This window comes from Xenia sp. Carnegie-2017, unplaced genomic scaffold, assembly GCF_021976095.1.
Source record: "Xenia sp. Carnegie-2017 unplaced genomic scaffold, XeniaSp_v1 HiC_scaffold_20, whole genome shotgun sequence".
Classification (NCBI taxonomy): Eukaryota; Metazoa; Cnidaria; class Anthozoa; order Malacalcyonacea; family Xeniidae; genus Xenia; species Xenia sp. Carnegie-2017.
Window position 1 is genome coordinate 6,057,572 of NW_025813483.1, and position 18,306 is coordinate 6,075,877.

General features: G+C 35.5%; 1 protein-coding gene and 1 long non-coding RNA gene across 2 annotated transcripts; one reads left to right on the forward strand and one right to left on the reverse strand.

Annotated features, from left to right (window-relative positions):
- The first annotated feature begins 675 nt into the window (after nt 1-675).
- On the forward strand, nt 676-2,085 carry LOC124442492. The gene is made up of 2 exons (XR_006947265.1): nt 676-755; nt 1,540-2,085. It is a non-coding gene; the product is annotated as an uncharacterized LOC124442492 (long non-coding RNA).
- A 3,132-nt stretch (nt 2,086-5,217) lies between these two features.
- On the reverse strand, nt 5,218-17,213 carry LOC124442448 (protein dispatched homolog 1-like). Its single transcript, XM_046992948.1, has 8 exons — nt 16,963-17,213; nt 11,373-12,874; nt 10,052-10,276; nt 8,776-8,901; nt 8,266-8,539; nt 7,922-8,049; nt 6,560-6,646; nt 5,218-6,314 (listed from the first exon to the last, which is right to left on the reverse strand). The coding sequence occupies exons 1-8, from the start codon at nt 17,177-17,179 to the stop codon at nt 5,691-5,693; spliced, it is 3,183 nt and encodes a 1,060-aa protein (XP_046848904.1). The 5' UTR covers nt 17,180-17,213; the 3' UTR covers nt 5,218-5,690.
- Between the last annotated feature and the right edge of the window lie 1,093 nt (nt 17,214-18,306).

The following is an 18,306-nucleotide window of genomic DNA, read 5'->3' on the forward strand; positions in this document are numbered from 1 at the left end:
TGAATTTTGTCCTCTTGTGCCTTTAAATGTGTATCTTTGTTAAATTTGTGGTGTAGATACATGCACTTCGCCGCAGCGATCTATTTTCACAGATTTTAAAATGCAGAAGTATTTTAACTGATGCCAAAGAAAGTGACAGACTGCAACATTTTTTTATGGAGATTGTAACACTGTCACTGGCAGAAATTTAGTCCTAGACGGAGGGATTTTTCCGAGGATTTTTTTGTATTGTACGCGTTGCAACGCGAACTTTTTGATTTTCCAAAAAACTCTGGGTATTGTTTTATTTACTCAACATTTATTTGTTTTCACATTTCCGACATTACTTAACATTTCTGACGAGCCAGCGAGTTATAGAACGGGAGAGCAGCTCCCCAGACCTCGTCTTTGGATAGTCCTAAAAGCCAAGCTCAAGGTTAATAGAAAGCTTAATGCAGGGGGTAATTTTATCTGACAAAAGATTTTTCATCTTTTCCTGGAGGTTTTCAAGGATCGGCTCTTATCCCTTTGGTATTCTTCACTAAAAATAAATCATTTAATAATTGTGTTTTCTGGATAAAAAAAAATTGTTTTCCAAATATTCTTTCTCTACTGCTTGCATTTGTGTGTGGATTTCTGTTTCGCTTATGAAGTTTTGCAAAGCTTTTTCTGTTTGCTTAAAGACATGTCTTCGCTACTTTTTTCTTAGTAGAGTCGCTGCCCTTCATTCACAATACACACGTGAAAAAATGGAGCATCCTATACATCCATAAATCGTAAGTTTTGAGACAAAGAAACTGATCATTTGCATGATTTCTATCATCAAAGGATTGTTACACATAAGTGTGAATATCCACACTTCCTGTATTAAACCTAAATCACAATATTATACATAACACTTTGTTGTTAGGAAACATATTTGTATGTTTCGTCATTCACAGCTTAAAATCAGATCAATTCAAGCACGACAACATTTTCATGATTGTTGAAAAATAACCAGTGAATCGTACGATTCTGAATGACGTACTTTTTTAGTTTGTTATTTTCGCAACGCTTGTTTGTGATAAAACCAAAAATCCTAAGTTTTATTTCAAGCCGAAAATTTGATAATCAAACAATAAGATCAAGTATAAATACATCATTGCTGGGCTTCAAAATGGCGTATAGCACCAGTATTAGAGTTAGCGTTCCAGTTTACATTATATAGTTCACTGGGGGATCAAAAATTCCCTCATCCCCTTATTACCATTCAAACGGAGTATTTTCTCGCCATTTATTTCTTTATTTAAAGTATTTTAGCAAAAAAACCAGCCATCGATGGAGAAATGAGTTGACGTTTATTTACAGGCTGAGAACACGTGTTCTTTGCACGTTTAGTGTCTTTAGTGATTGGGAGTGCTATTGAGCTTTTACAGGCGTTGCACGTAGACGTGACGACATCTTTTTTATACTTGACGATTTATTTTTTTCTACAAAGCTCTTCTGGTATATATTGGGCGATAAGAGCATGATTGACAGGAGTACTAAAAATAAATGCAACGTCAATCGTTTCTATTCTAGGCTTCATGCTTGATGCGTGAGCAATGGACGTGTTTCGGGGAGTTTATTTACGTTTACGGTCACCAAACGAATATGTCAAGACTGGAAGCGACCATTTATCGTGAAAAGTAGTGGTTATTTCGTTGAGTGGCGAATTACTCGGCAGCCGCTAAATAGGCTGAAGCCTACAGGCCGCCTTTTTGAGAGGCCAGTTTTATTTAGCCATAGTTTTTACTCTTTGCCATTCCAGACTAGCTAAATGTTCTAAAGTTCGACCAAATATGCTGTTGGAAACTGTACGACCTATTGTTTTAATGCACAATGAACAGAACTCATAAAGTATGGTAGTTTACCTCGTTTGAACTTTAAAATTATTCCTCATTGTTTACATTATGAGTTACAAACAGAAGCCGAGAAAGGCGAAAGCAAAGGAGGATGAGAAACGTAAGCGTCCAAAGGCACTGAAATTATTTGGAAGAATAGATATCATTTGAAGGCCCACAATTTTATCTTAGAGCTCCTGTATTTAGTAATATGCCACTGAATAAAGTTATTGTATAAAGCAAATTCCGAAGAAACAAGACATCTTGAGATTGCAAAATATGAATGAAAACAAGGCGATAAATATATATGTGTATGTATGGTTTTAAATATTATTCTGTTTGAGGATGACTTTGAAATAGAGTCGAAAATTTAAAAAAAAAGGAAAACAGTTCACTTCTCGTCTTGTTTCGATTTCATACTATATTTTTTAAATTGTCGGCTGGCCATGGTTTTTGGAATAAAGTTATGTGTTTGAGCTTTTCATGGCAGGATTAAATAATTGATCCGAGCCAGCTGGTTACACTGTAGTCTGCATTTGTCATTACCACAAGAGGAATTTAATTAATCAATCAAATAGATTAAGCTGGACGTTACCAAAGAGCAAGCAACGAGAGAGGAGGAGCGAATGCCTCCAATTATTTAAGATACAACATTTTGAAAACGTTGAATCCAGTAAAACGTTTCCCTACAGACTACAACGACTAACCACGTATATAATTACGTCATCACCATCAATGAACATGATATTACGTAATTCAAGTCACACATATCATGGTGACATAATATAAACAATCTATGATCGCGGACTCATTTCCTATCTTGAGCGGTGTCGTGTCGTCATCACCATGGCACATTATAGGAATATACAGTAGAGCCATTTCGTTGTGCAACTGGCTGCTGTATATTAAATTAGTTTACTGGCTGCCGTTCGCCATATCGTCAATCCTATTGGTCACACAATGCAATTTATTGGCTGCCAATATGGTAATCACATGCGTAAAAAGATATGCGTGGCACAAAATATTCAATGAAGTGGGCACCGAGAAAAGCTAGTTGAGGAGCTGATGAGATCTAGGGGGTGGCCTCACCGCTTCCTCCAGGCTGCTCCCGAGGAACTGCAACGGCAAGTTGAGCTTGCGAGGGAACGAGTAGATGCCCACCTCCGCATGTTAGACTGGGTCCTCGAGGGGAACCCTCTTGACAAGTACTAACTAACTAATTATTACATCAGAACTAATAGACCCCCGACGGCCAGCCGCGCAGGCGCGGGGGGTGGGCCGGCCGTCTTTGGCTCCTGCAGTTGTCCTGGGTTTGACATTCGCTGTCCTTATGCTAGCATACGTACACGAACTAGGGTTGGGGCGCTTAGATTTACGTATACTAGGTATCAAGGTGTGAGGTGGCCCAGAAACGACGCGCTGCATACTACTTTTTAGAGGTTAAAAATTACCACAATTTGGGGTGATTTTCGCCCCCTAAAAGTTACTGCGCAACTGAGTCTTAACAATAATTTTATGAGGACAGTGAGCAAAATTGCACGTATAAACAAGTGAGTAAATGACGTTGAACTAAATATAACTGGAAGGCTATCTTCACGTGGAAATTTGAAGCCGAAGTCGGCAGTATTGTTTCCAGTCTTTCCACGCTTGTGATAAACACGGCCATAACAAAATATTCCAGTGTTTCTGAAGAAACAGTGAAAAAAAGGGAGATAAATCCCAAAAAATAGTTTCAGAAAGATATAAATTTGTCTAGCTCATTCCTAGCAAAATTTTTACGGTAATACATTATTTTATTTTATTTTGTGAATGACAACTTTTTAAATGCATCAATACTCCCAATGTAAATTAACAATTTTTCTAACTCTATCGTATGTTATGTACAAGTGTGTAAAGAAAAAAGCTCACGAGGAAGCTACAGCATGAGTAATGTGTAATTTTAAAGGAATATTTGATAAATCATTTCCATATAGATTTGGTAAAAGTTGCCCAAGAGTGGGTAAATTTAGTGAAGATACCAATTTTACGTTTAAATTTACTTTTATAAGGTTTATTTCTTATAAAAAATTAATATAATTTGAAGTTTAGGTTTGACAAAACAGTATTAGTAGGGCAAATGTGTCGTTTACATTAATCTGACTAGCACTTGAAATGCAAGTTGTTTCCGTTTACCTATACCACTCCTCAACATTTAGACATTTATTTTATGGCGTCTACAAATTGTTTGAATTCATTCAAAGCTGCCGAAGATGGTTTCAGCTCACCATTTATGTCCTCTTTATAATAATGTGTCTTGATGCTCTTTACAGTGTAAACTATACACAAATTGTATCATTTTGCTGCCGAAAATACGTACGTTGCTATTTTGATTTTTTCTCGATCAAATGAATTTGGTTATTTGCAACCACTTCACGGTGTTGTTTTAACAAAGTTTGCAAACGCAGCTATGTTAGAGCAAATCTCTATTGTATAGCAAATGGCAAGTATATCAGATCGGTTGACTTTTCAAGTATATCGGATCAACTGACTATCGGATAGGTTGACAAGACACCAGGGAAATAAGACAAGCCATACGGAAACGGCTTCTAAGATTGTCCATCCTTTCACGTTCACGAGAATTTTGCAAGATAAACAGTGACCTCATGAATAAAACTAACGAATTAAAAAGTATAGTAAATTCTCTAGACTGGACGATACTAAATAAATCTCCGAATATAAATGTAGAAACTGTAGAAACTTAACAGTTAACAACCGTTTACTGACTCACTGCAAGAAACTTAAGAAATTGACTAGAAGCGTAGCTTTACCGTATACCCACTAAGAAACTGTCACACCCCTATAATCATACAAACTCTAACACAAAGAGAATTACTAAAGAATGGTCTGGGCTTTTCTATCAAGTAATCTAAAGTCAACCGATCCGATATATTTGCTTCTTTCGAACGCATCTATTGGCCCTCGAAGAAAAACTATGCAATAAAGAAGAACATACTCTACTAAACAATGAATTTGCTCACATGGCACAAAGTTCTCATCATACAGACCAACTACATCAGATCTGAAGTAATATTAATCGAGGAACAATGACAAATGCGATTGAAACCAGGTAAAGGTAATGGAATAGTTATAATGGAAAAATAAATTTATAAGAGAATCTGCTATTAATTATTAATAATACCACCAAATTCAAATCTTATTAAAGATAGAGAGCATACCTCTACCGACAAAAATTCACACATCTTCAAACACTTCGTATCTTCACCTAACTGCAAATTACATTATAAAGAAGCCTGTTTTACAATTCTTAAAGCTGACAAATTCTCTTCCACTCTTAAAATTAAAGAAGCCTTGCATATAAATAAGTTCAAATCTGAAGTTAATAAGCAGGTTCACCATGTTAACATCTTTCTCAGCTTGTAAGTATATGCTATATACATTCAATGTTGTCACTTCACGTATCACCTGCTTTTCATATGATAATTACTTAATGTAAATAATTGTAACTCTATTACCTGCAAATAACTAATCGAATTTCATATTTAGTACAGAACATTCGTGTAACATAGCTAGCCCATTTGTTCTCACTGGCGATGGCATAAGATTGCCGAAACATGTTTGCTATAAAAAAAGTTTGTTTTATACATTCAGTTAATGATTTCAATTGTGCTTCTACGTAATTTTTACAAATAATTATGTAGATATCTACAAAAATCATACTGGGTATTAAGCGACACTTTAGTTTGAGTAAAAATCTTTGTTTTACTTTTTTTGCAATTCGTGACGAAATTACAAAACTGCATACAGATTAAATGGAAACTAATGTTCTTAAAAAATAGGTTTGAATTTCAGCTACAATCTGGTATTCTCATTGTCCGCACCAATCTTGTGATAACCTTTCCCATTGCAGGTTTTGCAATCTTCGTGCTTTTTCGCGTTTTTTCCACGAGCAAAATCTTTAATTCTTTTCCATAGAGGAAGCAACGATCCAGTTTTTCCCTCAGGTCCAATCATGGCGAGGACCGTAGTGAACAAAAAGAGGGAATAGAGAATAGAAAGCCCTATTGTACAGAAGATGAAGATGCCAAATTGCTGGAAAAAGATAATTTTTGCTGCCAGCATGAAAACGGACGAGCCTAAAGTTGTGCAAGCTCCGGAGAATACAGAAATACCAACATGACCTAATGTATATTTTACTCTGGTAACTCTGTCTTCATTCTTTAACTCCATGTATCCATCAGCTAAATGAACGACGTAATCAACAGCAAGACCAACGACAAGTGTTAGATTGAGGGATTCGAAGACCCCCAGTTTCCAACCAAGCATTGGTATCAAACCCAATACACCACACGTGACCATAGCAATTGTTATAGTTGCGAAAATGCCGACGATTACATTGGTCGTGGCCAGCACAAGAACAACTAAGGCAAGACCTATACCAATGGCAATACCTGATATGGCACTATTTACCAAGACCTAAATAAGCATAAAAACATGAAGTGTAATTATATATCAGCATGCTACAATATCCGAAATCGGCATGCAGTTTAAAAAAGCCTTAGCGCTAATGGAAATACTGTAGGAAATCAACAGAAAAAATGTAATCTGTTGTACTTGTTGTCGTGGAAAAGGATATTGATGGTTTTAATAGTTTTTATCATCAACAGCAAAAGCTGCAGGATTTCTTAAATGATTTAAGAACGAAAGTACAGATAACTCACCTTTTGTACTTTTAACCATTGCCATTCGTTCTGTGCGGAAACGGTTGCTTGAAATCCACTGTTACATGACGATGGCATGTTTCTCATCTACAACAATACAAGAACAATCATTATGAAAGCCCTTACACAAGATGAGTTAGCAATATATTGTTATATGAAGTGTTATAACAATATGTATTGATACACTATATATAAATGGTTGTACATGTAGATCGTCCAGGTTAGTAGAGTCCCGAGAAGGACTGTTAGTGTTGGTGTCATTTGATATTTCAGCAACCTTAGCGGTAATCATCGTCTGAGTTAGGTGAGGAGTAAGCGTCAGGTTTGCCGACTTGTTGTCTGGTTCATACGTCATCGTATAATGTGTACGGGTGTGTGGGTGTCAATTGCGTATTGTAACTGTGGAATTGTCTAAAGTAATATGCTTAATAATTCGTTTGGTTGTATACATTTACAGCCATGTATCGATACTCCCGGGTTCAAACCATTCACTTTCTTATTTATTTATATATTATTGGCGTATGAAGTATTGTTTGCACGGAACACATGTTCTATTTGGGAGGCCATGAAGTATTTTTTGTATTATTTGTATAAATATTCTTTGCATGTTGTCTTTTCTCATTACCTAAAAACACTTAAAAATCAACCGGTTATGGGCCCAGGACGTAGAAAGTCAGTATTTGAGTATAAAAGCATTGTAATGCAAAAAAATTTACAATAGAATTTAAACATGGCCACGTCGGATACTTAGAATAGATTAAAGTGTGCAAAATTGAACTGTACAAATAAGCAATCATGGTTGTTCAACACATGAAGGTATATTTGGAAAGTCTATATCTTTTTGAGCATGCAGAAGGGCAGCCAAATTTCTGAATGAGAATGCTAGAGCTTAAGCACGCAGAAAGCTTAACTCCACTGCAAAGAAAGCGTACACATTTATCTGTTTACCCATGGAACCTAAACAACAAATACAAGTACGCGATACGATAAACTGCCAATAGACATGAGATATTGTAAAAACCAATTTGCCTGAAAATTGCTTCTCCAGAAGGTGAGGTTTCGTCAACAATATTATTTTGTTTGGGAAGCTATTAACTATTTTTATAAATATTCTTGTTATTGTATTTTCTGATTGCAATAAAACACTCAAATATCAAATCAGTAGACTTTTCTTGCAAGCTCTATATATCTAGTAAAAATAGGGAAAAAAGGACGTAATAAATAGCCTTTAGAAATGGGCGTATAGATTTAAGTGGTATTTTAAATCTAAGCATATTTTGCGTTGTTATTGCATTGATGTGCAATGATAAATGAATATGTTTACTAAAAAGTCAGTCAGCTCTCAAAACTTGAAAATCTCACCTCTTTTTTGACAAATTCTTCCCAATAATCATGAACAACTAGACCTTTTTCGTAACCCAAAATTGCAGGATTTAATGTTGTATTTAAAGCTATTGAAGCATACAAGAGACGATTGCCATATCTATTCCCTGTGTTTTAATTAAAGAAATATGTGTGAGTATGCATGAAAAATGTCATTTCAAATGTAAATCAAGCCCGAATAAAAAAAACTTCCCATCACTCTTGCCTACCAGAGAAAAACCAATTTTATGAATTTTAATGAGCAACGCGCGGTGTTTTCAGTAAGCAAATAAACAATCTATCAACTCATCTTCACAAAAATTAACTGACAACAATTGCATCACCTAATAGATTTCGACTACTTTGTAAGGAAGATGGATCCACCTGGCCACCAATCAACCTTTCATACTTTTCGAAGTCATACGACGAAGCGAAATTTGGTGAGCCACCATCAGTCAGAAAATAGCCCATGCCAACTTCAAAGAATCTGTAGTAGGTATCAGGCAGCGAAACGTTATATAAGTGAGGATTATACTTCATCAAGTTTCCCACCTTCTCTGCGTTCAGCGGATAGCTGAAACTCGTATCTACAGGATATTTCGATTTGTTACTTTCAACCTGAAATGAGTAGACGAAAAAATAAAAGTGTGTTAAGAACACAGCGCTAGTTGCCTTATGAAAAGTTTCTGTAAAATGTGATTCCTCTCAAACATCTATCAGAAGAAATATCCATGAACAATTGTAGATTAACATTATAACCACTACAGACTTAAACAAATTTAGTTCATGTGAAAAATCAAAATACTTTCCGAGGTACATTAACAACGATATGCTATGTAGAATATTCTTTTTACCGTTAAATAATCATTCATCCGTTGAAAGATACATTCAATTTCGACTTCCCCTGTAACCTGACTTCTTCGTAACTTCAAATTTTCTTCTTCAAGGCGAGTCAAATTTTTAAACTTTCTGCAAAGTTCCTAAAAAATCAACAAAGATATTTCTCCTGAAACAAATTTTCAAAACAAGTTTGCAAGTTTTATAGTTGAATTCCTACAATCTTTTTATCTTGTTTTTCATCGCAAGTTGTAAAAATACTTATTAAGAAAAATCGTTGCTGTATTGAAATTAATGCTCTTATACCTGTTACAAATGTAATACTATGTCTGGAAATTTTTCTCAACAGCTTGCAATTGATGATGTTAGTGCATTTTATCTGTAATTGCATTGCAAAAATGTGCAATTGGATTTTTTACAATAACGATAAGAATTCCAAAGCAATGATGTATAAGAAGACGTACGCACGGAATTGACGTCACAGAATTTACTGTTTTCAAATTACAAATGAACGGCGAAATTACTTCATAATTTACCTGAACTTATCCCTAAATAGGAAAATAAAGAAGACCTAGTTGAGGCAGTTTATGTATTTGAGCAAAAAGAAAAGAAAGCGCCCGGTTTTCAAATGTTGATTTGTACTTCGTTTTTGATAAAGCAATTTCAACTAAAATTGATCAGCCATTAATTGCTTGTTTATTCTGTTAGCAAATCACATTCTAGCACGTGACTTAAACTAGCCATTGCGATTTCTTCAATCCTATAGATTGTAATGCGTGATAGCATAACATCTTCACTATTTTAATTTTCAAAAAACACCTTAGTTTGCAGGAGAAAAAATGGGGATTTTTCAGATTTATCATATAAAACAAATACATTAAATTCAACCGTTGTATTTGCAGTTATAGGTACACGGATAAGATGTACGTCATTCGTGAAAAGAACAAAAAGTGATCACTAGCCTCAGTGACGACGTTTTTAGTTCTTATTACCCATGACGTCATACCTGAGTGTCTATAACTGAACAGACAACGGTTAAATGTAAATATTATGAATAACAGAATTTGATGAAAAGCAGTGAAACTTTAACAAGCTACTTTGGATTTGAAAAACATGGCAGGTCCTGTGAAGAAAGATTTCCTTACCTACAATTGTTAGAACTTTAAAAAGAATAAAAACACGACAGAAAATATGAGTTTTTGTGAATGCTTAACAAGCTAAGTCAAAACACATATGCAACGTATACTATTAATTGTGTCTAACTTCGAATAAGCACAATGTAAGTTGACATACCAAAACAGCATTTTGACAGGGTGGTGGATTAAGATCAAAGCCTTCGTCAAATACAGTTTTCCCTTCACATTCAAAATCGGTATGATGACAGTCACTACGATCTTGCTCCTTTAAGCCCCAAATAATGTTAACAATAATAACATTGTCTTCTTGACTTGGACGAAAGGCATCTTTGGACAGTGACCGAGCTCGCCCCCAGTTGGTGTTATCTGACCAAGGATTGATCTATAGTTTAAAAAATGTTAATGAGAAAATCTTTCAATTGTCAGTTAAGTTTACATTTGAAATATGATGAGTAAACGAACTGAAAGAATAGTCTGACAGCTACGAAATTCCTATAAAGATCGGACAAGATTTCTAATCTTTGGAATTAATTATCCATTGAAGGTCACATGTCAATCGATACTAGTGTCATATTCATAAAGCAATAAATGTTTTCTTTCACAATAGTACGAATACGACTACAAGTAAGAAATTTCCCCGTGTAAGGGAATGGCACAAGGAAGTTTGTTGTTGCTCTCGCTTCTTCAAAATGTTGTTTAAGTTGTAAACAAACGACACCACCTTTTGTGAAACAGCTACGCCTTTATTTGTCAATTATAATGTCAATGTATCGGTAATAATGATTTTGCGACAATAAAGGACTCCTTAGAGAAGAAAATCTTCACTTTTTTGCATTTTATAGACTATATAATTGCAATATTTTACTGTTTGTATGCAATTCACTTTGCGTCCGAGATGTGTGGAAGTTTTGCTGATCAGACTTTTGTTTTAATTGTACATCTGCGCTTAAAAAAGTTGTTGAAGTATAGCCCATATCATCCAAAGAAGTATTCTTATCTAGCTAATATCTGACGCAATCAAAAAAATGTAACTAATTTCATTGCTTTAACAGTTTTCAAAAAACGTCGTACCCAGGTTGATGATGGCTAAGGCCCTGTTTGCACTATATCGGATTGCTATCGTAAAAGGTTGAATATTCTTTAAATTAAAAGGCAGTGAAATTGTTCAACGTCAGAAGCACAAGCAAATAGACTAAATCTATCAGCTTAATAGGTTTTTACTCTGAACAGTTACCCCATGAAACCAAATGAAGATGTCGTGATCAGCGAATCCGGTATAGTGTAAACGCAGCCTAATTGTTGTTGTCATAATCACAACAATGTTTTCGCGCCAAAATGACGTAATTCGCAGTAGTAGTCGTACTCGCTAAAGCTCCCAATAACTTCTATACTGCACTGACGATATACTTATATAAGATTTTAAGCTCGATGCAAAATACAATCAAAGAATAATCGCTAAATAAATAACTATACTATACCTGTTCAGTATCGGGCTCTAGCTGAGATGCAAAACCAATGGACACAGACAATATTACTGTAAATAAAAAAAGAACAACCCAACGGGTGATTTTATGGGTGACAACGTACTTGACGAACGTTTCCTCGAAGAAATAAGCGATACGTTGCGATATTGTTCTTCTTTCTTGATCTTCCTCAACATTTTCCGTACTTTCGTTGATTTTCCATGGTTTAAAGCTGCACATCGGCCAACAGAAGCATTTGCCATTTCTATCTCGATGATGCATGATTATCACAGTTGGAAAAAACAAAATAACCGAGAGGTAGTTCACAATTATAAGGATTGCTGAGAAGAGTCCAAATGATGATATTGCTAACAGTGGAGATGTAACATTGGACAAAAAGGCCATCATTGTCGTAAATGATGTAATAAGTGTGGCTTTGGCTGCTCTTTTGTAAACTTTACTTAAACGCTTTGCAAGGGTTTGGTGCAAGGTGTTTTCAGACTGTTTCCAGGTGTCCATGAACACGAAGACATCATCCGCACCGATCCCGAGGACGATGAAAATCGATAAAACGTGAAAAATTCCGAAGTATCTGTAGTCAAAAAGGATTCGGTAAATTAGATTGGCAATATTAAAACTAGAAACTACACAGAATATCCCGAACGCAGTGATCCACAGTGATCCAGTCTGCAGCCACATGAAGATAAATATAAACACAAAACTAGCCACGGCTAACATCATATCAAGCACAACTTGCTTTACAATGGCATCATTTCTCAAAGCACGATTTGTATAGACAAAATCCAGTTTTCCAACACCGTCTTCATATTTTCTCTCCAGCTTTGACGCAAGTACGTCCACAATTCGCTTATCTATTTTTTCTTTTTGGTCTTTGTCGCGATCGTCGGTGTTGTTAAAGCCTTCGATGGGCCAACCAAAATACACAAGTGTCCGAGTAAATTTTGAACGAGATTTACTTGGCTCAATCAAAGAGTTTTTCCCGAGATGAAAATTCAAAATAGCCCTGCTTAGACTTGTTCTTTGTGCAGCATTAAGGACTGCAGATATGTTGTCAAAATCTGGATCATAAAGAGTTGGGTCGATCCCCCGGTACGATCCATCAAAGAACCGAAGAATGGATAAAGGTTTCTTACAAGAACTTGTCAAGTTGTTGTACTCTAATTGACAAAGTTTGTTTTGGTAATCAGTGATGTTAAATAATTCGTCTTCAAGCTGTTTTATACTCAACAAATTCTCTTTGGTAAATACATTCCCTTCATCTTCATAATAAAGGGTTAACGGCTGGTATTCTATAACTCTCTTATTCTGATTCCCAACCAGGTTTACGACTGAAGGGTCATCTCTGACATAAAGCCAAGCGTCTGTTCGAAGTTTGGTTGAATCGTCCCCAAGATCAAGTGGAAGTTCTTCGAAGTTGATCGGAACAATATTATAACCAGCAGCTAGCAAAATGCATGTAAGTAATATCATAAGCAGGTGGGCGCCAAGGGTTATGCCTTAATGAACAAAAAAAATAATAGTTTAACAATATGTACAGAATTTATTTTAATCTTTTCTTTAAGAAATATTACTCCCATCATTGTTTCCGAAAGAAAATCTTTCTTTTACTCACTTGAAAGAAAAATTCATTCATGCCGGAAATCATCGAAAGCATTATTATGATACTATTGGCTCTTCAAACTTTATTTAAAAAACGGCTTGCATGCGTGTAGGAAAGCGCTTGAAATTGTCACTATTTCATTGATGCTCATAAAGTACCGGGGAAGAAGCTATGACCGCAGCCAGCATTTTAATAATACATACAGCATTGTGTTGCACAACGAAGTGACACACCATATTTTTTAATCCCTATACTGTGACGCGTCATCGCTATTGTCGTTTGCTTGAAGCTTACAAAAAATTGTGCTTTCCCGTTCCAATTGATGCACTCCATCGACGAGAAGCCTGAACCGTGAAAACATTCATGGGTAAAAACGATTAACTCTTTGCTTGCTTATTTCTTCATTTTTGTGTTTGAAGTTTACTATTCTGTTTTGCGTAGCACAATATTAAATTAAATGACACTAGCTGCACCTGAAAAATGTCGACGAATCAATACATAAAAAAATTACTTTGCTCAATTAGCTATCGCTTGATAAACATTACAAAACTAAATAGACATCTTAGCTACGAACACTTAAACATAATAAACAGGGACAGCGACGTTTTATTTTTTAACCGGTGGCGGATCTAAAGGTATATCAAAATAAATTACTGCAGCACATTTTGGCATATATTTACTTTTCTAAGCTCTTATTAGAGGCAAATCAGATGGTAATTCTTTAGAAATTCAAAACCAATAGGGATTTTCTGAAAGTACTTTAAATTTGAAATTGAGGAGCTACAATTTATTTTGATGAACGCTTGATCCGCTTCCGTATAAAACCATGGCAAAGATAAATAGTGTGTAGTAGAATAAATAATGTATTCTTTGGTTGCAATCAACTGCTGGGTGTTTCAAACACAGAGTTCAATTTGTTTGACCAGTCGGTGCTGTGCATGATTGTTTCATTAAAATATTCTTTTGTATTAAGACACGAAAATAGCTGAAATGGGAACTATGAATTTGTATTGTCTAATATTGGGTATATTTCCGTGCTGACTGCAACTGTAACAACACTAATCCTACGGAAAATTCAATTTACGTAAATTCTCGAATTGCAACAAATCTTTTGCGATTTACCAAACAACAAAATCCCCATCTGCTGGAGTTTACAATAGCATTCACAATTATTTGTATCAGCCTCAAGCATGGCTGACGTAAGTAAAATCAATACCCCTCCAATAAAATGCTTATAATGTTGCATGTGACATAAGATAAATATTGACATCCGATTTTGTTTCTAAATTGATTGCTTATTGTTCTTTAGAGCTATAGTCTCGAAAAATATTGTGTGATATCAATATTACAATATTGCCTTTCCATAGAAGGGAGAAAAGATGCGTTTCACGTTCATTCAGTATCACTGACTAAAAACATTCTGCATACTGAACTGTGGCAAAGACAAAAGTTGCGTATAGTGCGTATAGAAGAGATGAATTATTTAATCACGTCCTATTTGCATCATTTCCCACGCATCCTTTTACATCACTACCTGTGAGGAATTTCCGATGATTTGGTGGGCAGTTGCTAAAACTGACTAGACTTTGGAGTATGGACAGTGGACTATTGACTATATTAGAGTGATTTAGTAAACACGACGTTTTGTCTAAAGCCTGGTTGTCATATAGTCGTCCGAGTCGTTTCAGTCAGAAATTAATCAAACAGTCTCTCGGCAGCGCTAGTATGAATATATGAGAATTCCATAGCTTGAGTCCTCCCATTCGTTTTGAAAAACAACGAAACAACTCGGAACGACTCGGATGACTCAAGCGACTTAATGAGAACCAGGCTTGAGACGTCATCAAATTTTTGCGAGGGATCTGGGTCTAGGACGCACACGTCGTAAAGTATTTGTGATTTAGCAGACCTTTTGTAGGACTTCGTCAAAGAATAGCATAAAACAAGTTTTATGCATTTAGGCATTTTTCCTGCTGGAACGGTTTTCCAATCATTTTAAACAATTTTTTTGATATAAAATATGTACTGCAGTATATTCATTTCAAAATATATATGAGTAAAAGCAAAATCATCGACATACGGCTTTGTGACTAAAATTGTATTGACTCCGAGGAAAACTCCTAAATTAGAGCTGACCCCGGGTTGTTTATTTGTTTGTTTGTTTGTTTACAAAACAAGTATTTCTTAAATGAATATATTTAGGCCAATATAATCTTTTGAGATGCAAATATCAAGAATAATTCCTTATTTTTGTCCAAAAATTGAATTTGTTTCAGCCGTCGTCGATACGACGTCAAATTGTATGTTTTCACGTCGTAGTCGTCAACACGACTGCCGGCGAAGAGTGAATGGGAAGTAAAAGGCGCATGCACGGCATTTTCACGACGTCTTAGACGAAGCGTCGTGTTTGCTAAATACTATACTGACTATATTCGTGGATTACAACCAAACTCCAGGGAATTATCGAACAATGTGGCTTGTCCACCACGGCTGGTGCGTGGTGCCGACAATAACCTTAATAAAATATTCTTTTCTATAATTTCTTAATAGCACTATATATATCAGGCATTTCAAGTGAAAGACAAGTTTTTTTCAAAGTAAACATGTTTCGGCGTGCTTATGCCAACACTATATTCAACTTGTAAATAATTCCATCATCTATAGTACTTCGATACACTCTCACTTTAATAATATAAATAAAACTGTAAATAGATAACATAGTCATTCCTTGTACTGAAAATGGCATAAGCATGCCGAAACATGTTTACGTTAAAAAAACTTGTCGTTCACTTGAAATGCCTGATATTCTTTTCTACATGACCACCAACATGGCGGCCGTGACGTAACATACAATCACCCTGTAGGCCGTGGGATGAGCATTTCATGTTGCATCCTTCGCGAGGAACATACTTTTTACGTAGGTAGATGATAACCTCTTTAACCAGAATCCGTTGCTCCCCAAAATAAGCAGGTGGGAAATTGAAAGAAATCTTCCCTTAAAGTTTGCGATTTACGTGCTTCGATAAATACAACTTACCATTTTATGTGCTATGAACGCATGCGCACACTTAAAAGACCCGTACTACGCACGCGCAATTAGCATAGATGGGGTTTCCCTAAGGATCCCCCCCCCTTGTTTTCCCTTAATTTCTCATGTTGAAAAAAGAGAAACGTTAAAAACATCTTTATTAAAGGCTGTCAGCTGTTGGGTTAAAACACTGTTTTATTAACTGTTTATTGTCAGATAGATAGATAGATAGATATAACGTTCAATAAATCAATAATTGCAGTCTTGTCGACTGAATTATATTAACAATACATGTTTGCAAGGTGAAAAATCGATCTTTATCAAACATGACGGAGAATATATAAATTTGCCAAGGCTCACAAAGTGACAAAAAGACATTGCTGCGTTAATATTTTATAATCACCTGTGTTTTTTAAAGTATTTCATCTCAAGCATTAGGAAACATTCAGTTTATTGGCGAATACAAAACTTTAAGCCGTATGAAGAAGCTCTTATAATTCTAAACAATGTACTATACACATTACCTAAGAAGCTATGTGCAATAGTTATAAAAGTTTATCAGAAATGCTTAGTATAACAATTTTTACTGTGTTTATAACACCGCACTGTCATTGTCATGACCTGCTAAAATTATAATTTACATATATATTAAGTATAATTTCCGTTTCACTTAGAATAGAATGTAATTACAATTAGCGTTTCATTGGATGAACATATCAAAGTGAATAAAATGCATAAATGCACAAAATTAACATACATAAGTAACACCTTTCAAATGGTGGTTGCTAACACAATTTGCCTACGGCGCTTTTTCATGTTAACAATCCTATTTCGATTCCGTTCTGTATAGTATCGTACAAATCATTTCTTGTAAATAGTTTAATTACTTTTCACCAAACTTTTCATCGACTAAAGCAATGTTTCAAATCAAGATCATTTTAAGATAGAAAACTTACCAAAAGCCAAGCGATGATGATTTACAATGTAGAGACAATAACCTAAGGAAGTGTCTTCCTCGTCTTCATTTTTAAAACCTCTGCTCTCATACACCCCATTGAACTGTGAATTTTTTGCTCCACTTGTCTTCTCTAAGCCGTTTATCTGAATGGCGGTATCGTTGTCATAAGATTGCTGCGCCACACTGTTATCTAGTCCAAGCTCAGTTTCATTCATTTTCAATTTGATACTGCGTACAAGTGCTTTTCAATTATTTCTAAGGTCTCTGATCTTACTTATGTTCGTGTCATTAGTTGCAGTCATTATTTTGTGACGTCAAGCCCCACACACGCCTACTCTTTTTTTTGCGTCAGCAGCAAAGTTGGGGTTTTGTTTGATACAACATTTGCTGTAATATAACAAAGAATAACGGAAGCACAAACGACGTGAAGTATGAGATATATTTTCTATCGTTCAAATAAGAAGGGGGTTTGGCCAAAGGATTCACAATAATATTGACTGAAATACCAAGCTGACTATCGATGTATTGTTAAGGTTCAATATGAGTTCATATTTTCAAAGTCAGCTATTTCAAAAACAATTTCAACAGGCAATTTCACAGTTGGATTGCGTTTGTATACAAATCATCCTTAGCTAGAGCCACAGTATAGGTATCATACAGTATGCTCACTCTCGGAGAAACTTGTCCTCGCGCATGTTAGCTCGCTCATGTTGGTCGCCATGTTGTCAGTAAGGAAAGAGGAGTGAGAATATTAAGAAATGTATTACGGAAATGTAAAGTATACCAAGTAATTGGCAATATTTTCGATTTTCACGCATCGATCGGCTTTACCTTTGTACAAGAACTACTTTGAGGATAATACTGCGTAGTTTCATGAGTGCTTGGAGAAAATATATAGAACTAAGAATAGAACTAAGCAATATATATCCTCAAAGCAGCTAATTTATTCAGCTAAAGCCAATCGGTGGACAAAAACGCAAAAATATCGCCATTTAATTGTAAAAATCATATTTCTGCAAAACAAATCTCAGCAATCTCACTCCTCTTTCCTTACTGCAAACATGGCGGCCAACATGGACAAAAAGTTCAAAGGTTCCGACGAGAGTGAGCATACTGTATAATACCTATACTGTGGCTATAGCAAAGAGTTCTTCTTACAACTGAGCGCCAAAAAAAAATTGAAACTCCAACTTGTCACAAAATGCAAGTGCTTCACCCAAATCTAATTTGAAACTCTCCTTTTCCCGTCAATAATAGTTATGTAACAAGAGGTGGGACGCAGGGACAGGACACCCCCCTGTCAAAATACTTGCCTTCCTTGAGTATTAGGTTTAACGTACAT

What these genes read in the sequence shown, in the direction of transcription:
- LOC124442448 (XM_046992948.1), bottom strand. Translation starts at nt 17,179, where the DNA reads ATGAATGAAACTGAGCTTGGACTAGATAACAGTGTGGCGCAGCAATCT. An exon ending in TAGAGCCCGATACTGAACAG is followed by an intron (nt 10,277 to 11,372) that starts GTATAGTATAGT and finishes TTTAAACTATAG; the next exon opens with ATCAATCCTTGGTCAGATAA. An exon ending in AATGGTTAAAAGTACAAAAG is followed by an intron (nt 6,315 to 6,559) that starts GTGAGTTATCTG and finishes ATGCTTATTTAG; the next exon opens with GTCTTGGTAAATAGTGCCAT.